The sequence below is a fragment of the Myotis yumanensis genome, unplaced genomic scaffold (genome assembly GCF_028538775.1).
Source record: "Myotis yumanensis isolate MYYU_CA2020_CCGP unplaced genomic scaffold, mMyoYum1.0.hap1 SCAF_8, whole genome shotgun sequence".
NCBI lineage: Eukaryota > Metazoa > Chordata > Mammalia > Chiroptera > Vespertilionidae > Myotis > Myotis yumanensis.
In genome coordinates, this window is record NW_027223759.1 from 50,920,073 (window position 1) to 50,933,770 (window position 13,698).

Genomic DNA, 13,698 nt, shown 5'->3' on the forward strand with positions numbered 1-13,698 from the left:
CAGCTCACACGCCGCCCCACCTGCAGGCCCGCAGGCAAGCCAGGCGGGATCGCCGCTTCGCTGGGTCCCCGCCTCCGGCCGCGCGGGGGCCACTCGGACCCCGGGCTCATCCTCGCGCTCCGGTGCCCACCTGGGGAGGCGGCGGTCCATCCAGGCCAGGGGCGCAGCCTCCGAAGCCCAGGCGCGCACGGCCGCGGAAGGACGCCGGCCTCCCGGAGCGCCCCCGGCCCGCGTGGGGCCCGACCGGCACTGGGCCGCCTCCACGCCCCCTCCGCGCGTCGCCCCGCCGCCCTCGGCCCCCACCCACCGCTCCTCCCCTCTCCCCACCCTCCTCCTCCGCCCCCTCCCCTCCCCCTCCGCCTCGCCCGCTGCTCGGAGGAGCGACGGAGCCGCCCGGGCCGGAGCGCAGGCGGCGAGGCCACCGCACCTGCAGCGCGCTCGGCGGCCGCACGGGCACCTGGCCTCCCGCCTCCCGACCTCCTGCTCCCGGGCGCGGGTCTCCCCGGACGCCCGAGCCCCCTGATCGGCCACGATGACCACTTCCCTGCAAGATGGGCAGGGCGCCGCGGGCAGGGCGGCAGCCCGGGAGCCGCCGCTGGCCGCCCAGGTGTGCGGCGCTGCCCGGGGGAGGGGCGACGCCCGCGACCTGGCGCGGGGCCCCTGGCTGCACGCGCGGGCGCTCCTGGCCGCGCCGGACGGGCCCCGCGGCTGCGCGGCGGACAGGTAGGCAGCCCTCCGGGGCGCGGGGGAGTGTCCGGGGCGGCGGCCGGCGCGGGGGTGAGGAGGCGGTCCTCGGGGGTGAGCCATGTGCCCAGAGCCGGGCCAAGTTTGTGAAAGTCTCCGAAGACGAGTCCCTCGGAGCCTGCTGCTGCCCGATCGGCGGGACATTGCGATCTGGCAGAGCCTTATAAATAGCATCGCCGGTTCAGGGAGAGCACCCGGTCTCGCGCGCCTCTGCCCATCCGTGTGAAGTGGGAGGCCGAGCTTCAGGCCGACCGCCCGCCTCCCTTCATTCTGCCTGGCCCCGTATCGAAAAACAAATAAACAACGCCTTTTATTTTATAGATTGAAAAAATCCTACCGTAAACGAGTTCACCTCCCGCATAGAGCCTTACCCTGAAGGAGGAGAGCGGGGATGGACACTTGAGCAGTCATGCTGTTCAGCAGGAAAGAATAGAGGCTTTGAAAGGTTTCCCAATTGCCATAGCATTCAGCTCTAAGTGCCTTTAGAGTTCACAATTTTACACGCACTTTAGAAAAGGAAAAGGTTGTAACAATACACGATTCTCTAGTCCTTTACATTCATACATTTAATTGGGACTTCTTCCAGATGTTCAAAGTGCTTCAACTTCACTGAAGTTAAAATTACTTTCAGTGGACTAGATATTTCCACTAGCAACTTCTATTCACTTACCTCCTCAAAAACACTGCCTTTGCGATTTAGTATCTATAAGTACTTGAAAAACCAACAGACTGTGTGTGGGCAACATTGTGAATGAAATTTGAAGTGAGATGAACCGCAGCTATAATTAATAAATCATAACTTCCAAAAGTGATTAGTAAAATGGCATAGGGATGAATTCACTCTATTTTTATAGACTTCGTCAATTCAATGGATGCATGACAATGCCTAACTCCTAAGGGTGATTTTTGCATTCATAAATATATAGTATGTATTTGGGCTTCAGGGAAATTATCAAAGTGCTGGAAATGGGATTTCCATGCCTGGTGACTTTTTACCCGCCTCCTCTTCCCAAAGGATAGGATACTATACATGATTGTATATTAATTAGCCTTTTATCTTAAGCCACAGAAAGTACATCACAGACTGTTGTCACAGAGTGGTGCATATTAGCCTTAGCTTTTTAATTCTGACAGCAATTATATTTTACTTTCTGTTTTATGTAAATTTCATCCTATGTTCTCTTGGTGTAGGAGAAAAAAGAAAGATCTTGATGTTCTGGAAGTGTCATCTATTCCAAACCCTTTTCCTGAGCTATGCTGTTCTTCATTTACATCTGTGTTATCGACAGACCTGTTTCCCCAAACAAATTCAAGGAAAAAACAGGTATGCATTTAAAAAATCTTCTAATTCAAAATTATCAGGAGTTCTAAATCTATATAGTCTTTACAATGCTCAATAACTTGCAATATTAATAAAGGCCTATATTAAATAACTCTATTGAGTGACATAGTTCTTTGGCATTATTTGCCCTTAAGGCCTCAGTTTTCACAGTTGTATAATGGGAATGTTAAAACTTACCTGTCAGGCCCAGCCGGGTGGTTCAGTGGTTGAATGGCGACCTATGACCCAGGAGGTCACGGTTTGATTCCCAGTCAGGGCACATGCCCAGGTTGTGGTCGTAATCCCCAGTGTGGGGCATGTAGGAGACAGCCGATCAATGATTTTTCTCTCATCATTGATGTTTCTCTATTTCACTCTCCCTCTCCCTTCCTCTCTGAAATCAATAAAAATATATATTAAAAAATAACTTAGCTGTCAGGTTTTTTGGATGGTTTAAATGAGAAAATATCTGTATAGTGCAGAGTCTGAGAGCTATTATTCACAGAGTAGGTGGAAGAAGTCTGTGTGATAACTAGATTATCAATTGTAGGTCAGGAATTGGAAAGGGGGGGGGGCAGTGATATGGGGGATGAGAAAGGGATTGGCTGGTTGTTTAATACCAAACCAACCTCATTTACTAAAGGAAAGTGATATAGTGAATCTGTGGCAAAGGTAGTTGGAGTTTAGGACCCCATGTCTTTATTTCAATGAATTCCTCTTACTGAAGGCAGAAGGCAGATGACTTGTAAGTGATCATTAGAAGAAGGACTTTTATTTTTATGATTTTCTTTCTTCATGAGTTTCTAGTGTGGGACCGGCTTAAGCAAATTAGATTTCAAGGTTGAAGCAACTAGGGGGAGATCCATCACAATTACACATTTTGCAAAAGAAAACAAAAAAAAAATCAGTATATTCTAGAATAATCCCGTCTCTTCTTAATATTCTTCCTCCCAGTTCTGAATCAAGAAAACAAGGAGAGGCTTCACTAGGCAAAATGTATCTTGTTCTTGCAGGGTAGAAGCAGTCAGTTTAAACAGTCAGATGCTTGCAGTGAGGAGAGAGAGATCATTTTCGCCCATCTGTTGTTCCCTTTCTTTTTTTTCTGCACTTTTACTACCTGTGATGGGTTCGGTAATGTATGTTTATAGTTTTAGGGATGGAGGAAATACCCCAGGAAAGAGATGAATCCTTGGTAACATGTGGTAGTAATTCCATCCATGGAATGTTGTGTTTTGACAGAAGTCTGCTATAACAAGGCATATGTACTTCTCTTTGGCGGAGGGAGGGTGAAATTTAATTGGTGCATGTACCTTTTGGATAAGGACTGGAGAGAGTGGGAATAAACATTCCCAGAGCAGACGAATGTTATGAGTTAGTCCTTAAGCGGTGGGACTGAGACTTTGGATGGGGAGATGAACAAGAAAGAGACTCTCTTGAGAACTTTATTGTCAGAGTGAGGTTTAAAGTAAGAGCCCGAGGGAAAAATGCCATTCTGAAATGTCTGGGCCCGTTGAGAGCTTGGCTTTTGGGGATATAAAACGGAAGTATGGATGACAGATTTGACTGTGTGTCAATGTGGTGGGAAGAATTGATTCTGGATTGTCCACGTGACCCAGAATGGGAGAAGGAAATGTCTGGTGGAGTGTCACAGACTCCCCTGTTTATGGGGGGCTTGTTATGTCCCTTGCGTCTAGGCCAGTGGTGGCGAACCTATGACACGCGAACTCATTTTTTTGGTTGATTTTTCTTTGTTAAATATATAAAATAAATATCAAAAATATAAATCTTTGTTTTACTGTGGCTGCAAATATCAAAAAATTTCTATATGTGACATGGCACCAGAGTTAAGTTAGGGTTTTTCAAAATGCTGACACGCCGAGCTCAAAAGGTTCGCCATCACTGGCCTAGGCTCTGAGTCACTGAGCTAAGCAAAAAGGCCATTCAGAGGGTGTTTACTGAGGTGGGGCTTTGATTTGGGGTTGGGTTAATTTTATGAATGGATATTGAGAATATCTGTGTCTAAGAGATGCATCCATGGGGCAGGTTTCTTTTGAATAGAGAAATAATCAGTATTGATCAGTATTGTATGCTTATGTTAATAGAATTAAAAGAGAAAGAGTGGGTGTTGATGTGAGGGTTAAGCCAAGGTGTGCCCTATGTGTGGCTAGTCATCATCCCAGAGTAAGGCATCTTATCTTGGGGAAGGACATTTCTTCAGATCCGGCTTAGCAAATGGCAAGATGGGATAAGGGTGCTGTATTACTGTCTCCGACTGATTTCTTGCTCAGGCCTTGTGCCCTGTTTCCCCAGTGACCTTCTCAGAGAGCTCCGCGCCCATACAGACAGCTGTGCCCTTTCATTTCATGAGCAGAGTTCTGGCCCGAGTCCTGGAGACTAGTCCCAGAGGGGCGTTCCCACCAGAAAGGACAGTTCCTGCTGATCTCTTCCTCCAGCCCAAGGGTTGGGGACTCTAAGAAGAGAAGGCTGTCCCAAAGTGGAAAAGAGGAAGGTTCTTTTTCATATGTTTTTTTAATGTTTTCTTCTCCCTACCGTGGCTTTGCCTTAAGAATTTATCCTTTGTTTTAATTCCTTTGTATATGCTCAGTTCTTTGGAATGAGTGAAGTTTTGGGAACCCATGATTCTATGTCAGTGATTTCCCCAAGGTTGTTTCTTGGTAACACTAATTACCCTTTTACAAGATGGTATTGATGGACCAGTTGTCTCTGATCTTTGGTTGAGATGATGCAAAAGACAGTATGGAATAGGTACTATTGAATATTATACGTGGGTGAAACATTCTAGGGAACGATGTCTCTTTTCTTTATATTCTCTCTTTCTTTTGGTTCGACTATTCCAGTCATTTTAGCAATTCTTTCTCCCCTTAGAAATGCTAAATTTTATGTGGCTTTTCAAAACCACAGTCAAATCATTTCACAGGATATATATATATATATACATACACACACACACACACACACACAATATGAGTTGCCTACATAATGCATGAGTGTTAAACGGCAATGAAACCACAAATAAGATATACTTTATCTCTTTTTGCAAATACAGTATCCCAGAGTATTCAATACTGTTGGCATTTCGTATTTCTTTTTTAAATGAGAGCTGGAATGAGATAAAATCTGGATTCTTCACTTACTTTTCCATTCTAGTATTTTTATAATATTGGCCAGATATATTTCCCAGGCATATTTCTTTGTGTTCACCAATAAAGCAATTTCAAAGTGTATCATCTTTTTGTACTTGGACCCGGCTCGTATAGTAGCTCTGGTTAATTGCTTCCCAGGACTATGTAGTAAAACTAATTCAAAATAAAACCTCTGAAGATTTTAAAGATAAAAAGAAACCCATGAAAAACTGTGTCATGGAATGTTCGAGCTGGAAGAAGTCTTCAAGATCATCTAGACCAGCGGTTCTCAACCTGTGGGTCGAGACCCCTTTGGCGGTCAAACGACCCTTTCACAGGGGTCGCCTAAGACCATCCTGCATATCAGATATTTACATTATGATTCATAACAGTAGCAACATTACAGTTATGAAGTAGCAACGAAAATAATTTTATGGTTGGGTCACAACATGAGGCACTGTATTAAAAGGGCCAGAAGGTTGAGAACCACTGATAGTCAAATGAACTTCTTTTACAGATGAGCAAATAGAGGCTAAGAAATGCTGTGGCCAAAATCTGGCTTTCTTTTTTATTTTTAAAATATATTTTTATTGATTTCAGAGAAGAAGGGAGAGGGAGAGAGAGAGAGAAACATCAGTGATGAGCGAGAATAATTGATTGGCTGCCTCCTGCATGCCCCACACTGGGGATTGAGCCCACAACCTAGGCATATTGACTGACATGTAATCGAACTGTGACCTCTTGGTTCATAGGTCGAGGTTCAACCACTGAGCCACGCTGGCTGGGCAAATCTGGATTTCTTGAGGCTTTGGCCATCTTTTTTTGAGGAAGATACAATTTCCAAAGAAATGAAGAACCATAAGCGTTCTTCAAATAATAAACTTATGGTAGTGTTGTTAGTGATAACTCTGCCTATTATACAAGAGTAGGGGTGACAAATACCATTTGTTAATATTCTAATAGCTAAGGACCTGAATCTTTTTATTCTTTGACAAAGATAACTATGTCATTGTGTTTTCCCCTTCTAGCTTTCTTCTCCATCTTCAACCTAACATTGACAGGAAAAATTTACCAAATAATTAGTCATCTCACCAAATAAGGTTTATTAGCATTGCTAATAACTAGCTTTTGTATGTAGTTTATGGTCCACAGGATGTTATCTCACAAGCACACCAGTAAGTGGGTCTCTTATCCAAATTTTAAGCTTTAAAAAAGGAAATGCAAAAGCCAGAAGTGATCTGCCTGTACATCTGCAGTTTATTTATTTTTTAAATTTTTAAAAAATATATTTTATTGATTTTTTACAGAGAGGAAGGGAGAGGGATAGAGAGTTAGAAACATCAATGAGAGAGAAACATCGATCAGCTGCCTCCTGCACACCCCCCACTGGGGATGTGCCCGCAACCAAAGTACATGCCCTTGACCGGAATCGAACCTGGGACCCTTGAGTCCGCAGCCGATGCTCTATCCACTGAGATAAACCGGCTAGGGCTACATCTACAGTTTAAATAAAAGGAGATCAAAAAGATGATTATGTCTCAGTGTGCTTTGCCTCTCACCACACTATTTCTAGTGGATTCTGTATGCAATTAAGCCTTTTTGTTACTTCAGAAAAATGAAAAATATCTTCCAAATAATTAAGAAATGACTTTTCGATATGCTCTGCTTTTGAATTTTTTTCCTTTCATTTGTCAAGGATGATAAAAGGAAGTTCATCTCTGTTCCCAAATTAAGGGCCTCTGCTTTCAATCCTTTGTGATTAAGTAATTATTCCATTTTGTGCAGTGCTGAAACTGTGTGTATAATCCATTAGCCACACTCTCATATACTCTTTTCTCCAGTATATACAATAGAAAACAATAAACTATAGCCCATATTCCCATTTATCAGATTTAGCAGTTATCAAGATTTTTTGTATCCTTTATTTCATTTATTCCTCTTTAAAATTTTTATTGTCTTTGTTGAAATTTTATAAAGTAAACCCTGTACATACTATTGATTGTATCCTTACCTAGTTTTGTCTGAATCTCTGAAAAAACACACACATTTCCTTAAAAGGCCATTATTCCCTAACAAAAACATTAATTTACTTTTAAAACCATCTATAATCAAATTTTCTCATTTACAACCATCTAGAATCAAATTTCTCAGTTGGAATGGTACATCAAATGCTAAAATTATAAACTGGCTGTATTTCAAAGTCTTTAAATTAGTGCTTTGGAAATTTAAATTTATTTTCACATGAAACGACATTATAAGTTATATTTAGGCCACCCAAGCCATTTTACAAAATCCTATTTGATGTGAAATGAAATGCAGATATCATGTAAAGGCAAAAAAGAATAATAGAAACAATACTTGCTTCTATTAGGGTTTGAAACAAATACGTCTTTCCAACAGCAATTACTACTTTTGAATGTTGGCACTTGATGAATATAATTTTTCTTGGAGAGGAATTTGAAAGTACACAGATCTTTGTAGCAATATTGAAGCAGGCTTTAGAACAGTACTTTTCAAAGTGTAGTCACTAGACCAACCTTCCTCAGAATGAGCAGGGATGCTTGTGAAAAATATAGAAACTTGAACCTGTTCCAAAACCCACTGAATAATAACACTATGAAGGGCATAGGAATTTGACCTTTTATTATTTTTCTCTTTGACATATGTACAAAATCAGGGGTATTCTTATCCTCTGCTTTCAAACTCTGGGGGCAGTCTGACTTTTTAAAATTGTGGACAATTTCATTTAGTTGGTGAAAGGTAGGAATATTACAAATGGACTTTAGTCGCTATTTTGACCAGGTATTGATTGTTTGGAGGAAACAGAACCTCACATGAACTAGCCTGAAAGGTTATGTTATAGTGCCTGAGGGCCAAAAGTTCACTGATCTCATGAGAAATTGGAATTGGAAACTGGAAAGTCAGCAAAAATCACCACAGCCACTTTCTCCCTTCTCTTTCTTTTGTTCTCCCCCAAGCATAGCACATAGTCTCTGCTTCGTGTACATCGATTTCACTTTATGACATTCTGCAGTCCTGCTTGTCTTGATTGCTTGTCAGTGCAGGTGTCCCAAACGGCCACCCCGATTGGAATAAATATTTTCTCCTGGTGCCCTAAATGGTTTGGCTCAGTGGATAGAGCGTTGGCCTGCAGACTGAAGGGTCCCAGGTTCGATTCCAGTCAAGGGCATGTACCTGGGTTGTGGGCACATCCCCAGTAGGAGGTGTGCAAGAGGCAGCTGAATCGATGTTTCTCTCTCATCGATGTTTCTAACTCTCTATCCCTCTCCCTTCCTCTCTGTAAAAAATCAATAAAACATATTTTTAAAAAAATATCTCCTTCTGGTAACTGACTGGAATCTATACCTGGACAGAGATTTTAACCCAGAGTGTTAAATTCTTATTCAGTCAGCTGTGGTCAAAGGGACATAGGGACCTGGACCAAGGCTCACTAAGCAAGGGTTGTGGGAACACATTTTGTGAACTGGTGGTGCAGGTTCAGGAGGTCTGGTATATAGTGGTGGAGAGGAAACAATGGACAGCTAGTGACCCAGAAAAAAAGGTCTCACAAAACAAATTCCTATAATAAGTGGATGACGTGGTGATCCATTGATTGGTTTGGCTGACCAGTTTCTTCACCTCAAATCACTTAATTCACTTGAAGTCTATTTATTTGATATGGTTTCAGTTGATGCCACCCGTCAGTGATGGGAAACTCCCTTGGCCATTGTTCTGAGCTTGCATCTTAGTGAGGCCCCTTAGCTACCAACTCTAATTTCTCCCTTATTCATGCTAGTTATTTTCATTTGTAGCAGAAGACAGCTGTCTCTTCCTATTTTAAAACTTAAATCCCTGGAAAATATTCTGTTTGTCAAGGTTTTATTTCCAGTTCGAAGATTGCCTCTTAAGTTTTGGTTAATTTGAAGTGTACATTGTAGTACATTTGTCTCCAATATGCGTTTTGTTTTCCAGTTCTTTGAAAGCTCAGCTTCTAGTTTGTTTTCTCCTTGGGGCATATATTAAGTTCTATCAAGAGAAGGAAAATTGGAATCATTCATGGTTCAATATCAATGTGGATCTTAATTAATATAAAAAAGATTTCAGCAGTCCTATGCATGTTGGTTTCAAAAATATCAGTTTATGCCCGGCTGTGCTGGCTCAGTGGTTGAGCATCGACCTATGAACCAGGAGGTCACAGATAGATTCCCGGTCAGGGCACATGTCCTGGTTGTGGGGTCGATCCCCAGTGTGGGGCATGCAGGAGGCAGCTGATTAATGATTCTCTCTCATTATTGACGTTTCTCTCTCTCTCTCTCCCCTTCCTCTCTGAAATCAATAAAAATATATTTTAAAATAAGCCAGGTTATATGAAATAGTAACAAATTATGTTGTGTAAGCGTTTGATCAGGGATAAGCAGACTTGGGAATTGTTCTTTTGGCACCTAGAGAAAGGACAGCTCAAGGGAGAACCTGGGAAGTGACTACAAGCCTTTGCCAAGGCGTGGGAGCCGAAGGGAAACTTTTGGAATGAATTCACAAGAGAAATGGGAGAGCCAATATGGGGAGAACAGCCATTAGTTCTTGCCCTTCCCTTTGGTCCCACTTATTTAGTATTTTTTCAAAGCCACAGAGAAAATAAGCACACAAAGGAGGATATTCTTAACAAGTTTATGACTGTTTCTATCTATTCCACAAGATCATTTGTAAGTTGGCTGTTTATTTACGTGCATTTTCCTATAGGTGTAATGTTACATGTGGTGGTTAGGTTGGTATGGCAGTCAGTAAAAAATTTTAAACCCATAATAGCTCCAAAGAATAGTACATGTACAACTTCCTGTATACCATTTTTAGTAAGTTTCTGTGGAAAGAGGTGAGTCAATATGATGTGATTAAAAGATATTAGACTGGGAATATAGAAGCCTAGTTTTTTTTCCCTCTTTATTGATTTTAAGGTATTACAAATATGTCCTTATCCCCCCATTGCCCCCCCACCCCCCACCCCCCAATCCTGCCCTCACCCTCAACCCCTGTTGTCTGCGTCCATTGGTTAGGCTTATATGCATGCATACAAGTCCTGTGGTTGCTCTCTCCCCCTCGCCCCCCCCCCCCCCCCCCCCCACCTTCCCTCTGAGGTTCGGGCATCTGATTGATGCTTCTCTGTGTGTAGTTTTAATAGGGTCCTGCCGCTGATGAGTGAGTGAGAAGAGACTGTTGCCTACACTTTCTGGGCCTTTGAGCACTGTGATTTCTTCCTGTTCTGAGAGCAAGTGATTCCGTTGGCTCTTGAAGAACTAATGACTCCATGTAGTACGTACAGGAGTCTTGGGAGGTTTCTTTGGTTCCATTGCCCCAGAAGTTTTTTTCTAAGCCTCTGTTCCGATCTTCCTACATGGTCACCACACCTCTTTGATAAAGAGTCCATTGGGGTGCCATGGGGCAAGGAGCAAAGGAGCCACCATTGTGCAAATGATGGGGGCAGGCGGGGCTAGTTAAACCACAGATTGTGCGTCAAAGTCAAGGTCCAACTATTAGAGAGTCAGAAAAGGTGTATCTGGAAGTGGGGCCAGATTAGGTGGTACAGTTATATTTAAACTTAGATGTATGGATATAAGATTAGATGTGGACATTTGAGGCTGACGTAGGTCCAGTGTGTACCTGGCTGTTCTCCACTTTCAAGTCATCCATTGGTTGCTCAAACCAGAAACCTAGGAGACCTCTTTCTGATCTTTGTCAAGTACAGCTCCATCTTTCATCACAATATACTGGAAGCCATAAACTTGTCTCTGTCTCCACTGCTATCATCCCAAGTTAGGTCCCTGTCTCTTCCTGTACAAAAGCCTCATAAATGGCCTCCTTGCTTCTACTTTCGCCTGTTTTGCTCTATTCTCCATTCACTTGCTACAATAAACTTTCAGAAATGTAGATCATATCATGTCACTCCCTGGTTGAAAACTTTTCTATAGCTGAGAATGAAATCTAAATTCTTATCCTGGCCCATAGGTCTGTACATGGTTTAGCTTCTGTACACCTCTTAAAACTCACCTGCATTCTACTCTTTGTTCATTATACTCCAGCCATGGAAGGGCGATCCTACCCGTTTGTGAACTTGGCAAGCTTTTTCTACTTCAGAGCCTTTGGCTTGATTGTTTCCTCTGCCTAGAACCTCTTTTCCTGACTCTTCACATAGCTGACACCTTTTTAATCTTAGCTCTCGGTACAAGATCATCTTATCAAGGAGGCCTTTTTTTGACTAGTCTACCTAAGGTATCCCTCTACATCTGTAAAGGGTATGCATTTCCCCATTTCCATATTATAAACACTAAATAATTCAACTATGCCATTACACCCCCACCTCCATCACACAACCTGTTGTATTTTCCTAGCTGTACTTACCATAATCTAAATTGTCTTTTTTATCTTTTGGGTCTAATTATTATTTTCCTCTCTAAATAGAGTGTGGTAGGTTCATTGTTTTGGAGTTCTTTGGGAAAAGAATAGATATTGGGTTATTGAAGATAATTAAAACCAATTTTAACAAATTGTATTTTGACATATTTTTCTAATCATGATCAATCATTTTCTTCCTCTTTTCATCAAATTAAAAAATATATATCCAATTATATTAACAGAGTCTATGAACAAAGATAAAGTTATATGCTAGAATACTGGACCAACTGGATTTAGTAGCATATACATTTTGCTTTCATTACACACATAGGATCATGTGTAATGAAAGTAATGATATATTTCTGACTTTATACATTATTTCATAGAGTTATAAGTGAAAAGTGCTTGATGGACTGCTGTACTTTCTTCCAGCTTACTGTGTATTAACAAAAATTTAGCCCTAACCGATTTTGCTCAATGGATAGAGTGTCAGCCTGCGGACTCAAGGGTCCCAGGTTCGATTCCGGTCAAGGGCATGTACCTTTGTTGAGGGCACATCCCCAGTGGGGAGTGTGCAGGAGGCAGGTGATCGGTGTTTCTCTCTCATCAATGCTTCTAATTCTCTATCCCTCTCCCTTCCTCTCTGTAAGAAATCAATAAAATATATTTTTTTTAAAAATTCACACATTTAGCAGAGTTAAGTCGAAATATCCATTGGGTTTATAATATAAGTCTTTCAGAGCAGGGGATTGGTGTTAGCACATTTTTTAATTATTAACTATTAGTGGCATAGTTGAATTATTTAGTGTTTATAATATGGAAATGGGGAAATGCATACCCTTTAGTATATAAGACTTTCCAAGGGGTGTACAAAATCATAGATTTAAGAAAATCTGTTTCTAAATCCCCATCTTCCAGTGTACTTTTTCCTAAAACTTATCTTCCTAAGAACCCACCAGTGTTCACAATAACCTTCTCACCTGGTGCATTACCCAGGGGCATGTAAACCTCCAGGGCATCGCATACAGGGAAAGCTTCTTTTAATAATTAATCAAAGCACCACAAATCAGAAGCACTTCCTATCTTTTTATGCCTTACACATATTTCTCTGAAAGGGAGATAGGGTTAGAAATGAGAATTTTGGCTAGTGTTGAAATGTTCTGATTTAGATAAATGATGGTGTGATGGGAGTAATGACAAATTTTATTTATTTTTTTGTTTTTCAGCTTTCAATTATTGACTTCAGTTCTTCCCTCTCCTGTTGTCAGAGAATGGATAACCTTTGAGGGAGAGTTTCCTAAGAACAAAGCAATAGTGCATCAGAGAGAAATATTGAATGCCGAAAGTGGCCTTTGGTCATGTAGTTAAATGTATTTTCCCCTGTTCTCATTACTTAGGACCCATCAATAGCTGAAAGAAAGCACACTGACAGACACCTGATGTGATAGAGGTTACTGCTGTGGCGAGGATCCTTGGAAAGCCAACCTGAAGAGTAGGTTTGCCTGTAGAAAGTTTACTAGGGAGAGCTCATGGAAACATTACCTGTGGGAATAGACCCAGGGGATAGACACAGTGCAGCCACAGCAGAGACCTTCACCAATCCCATAGGAGCTCTGGATCTGGGATGACCCTACAGAATGATTCACAGTTAGGGCCGAGGAGCTGGGCTGTCCAGGAAGGACTCTCTTCAGCCTAGTGCAGTGGCTGGCAGGGAGGTCTTCATGGCTGACACTCTAACAGCTGGGAGAATGAGTGCTTCAGTGCCGAAGGTTTGGGAGGGTGTGCCGCAGCATCTGCCACAGTCAGTAACTGATTCCTTTAAATGTAACAGAAATTCCTTCGGAGACTACCACAATTTTTACATAAATTAGATAAAACTCAAGGAAGTAATATGTACATGATTTTTTTCAGATTTTGTGCATTTTATTTAATATTGTGGTTAAAACCCATTTTATGAAATCATATCGTGAGATATTTATTCATATGCCAGTCAATTCCCATTCTATTTTATAAAAAATACTTTAATATTTCTTAATTTCTGTTAACAAAAAATATGCTAGCTGCTAGACTCATTTTTTAAAAAACATATACCTTTTGGCTTTC

The 13,698-nt window shown here is 41.8% G+C and overlaps 1 protein-coding gene across 1 annotated transcript in view; it reads left to right on the forward strand.

Annotated features, from left to right (window-relative positions):
• The first annotated feature begins 517 nt into the window (after positions 1 to 517).
• GRB14 (growth factor receptor bound protein 14) overlaps positions 518 to 13,698 on the forward strand; it is a 107,309-nt gene continuing 94,128 nt past the window's right edge. The window contains exons 1-2 of the mRNA XM_070422851.1: positions 518 to 723; positions 1,936 to 2,068. Of these exons, the coding sequence (XP_070278952.1) occupies positions 533 to 723; positions 1,936 to 2,068 (324 nt within the window). The 5' untranslated portion in view covers positions 518 to 532. The remainder of the gene's footprint in view (positions 724 to 1,935; positions 2,069 to 13,698) is intronic.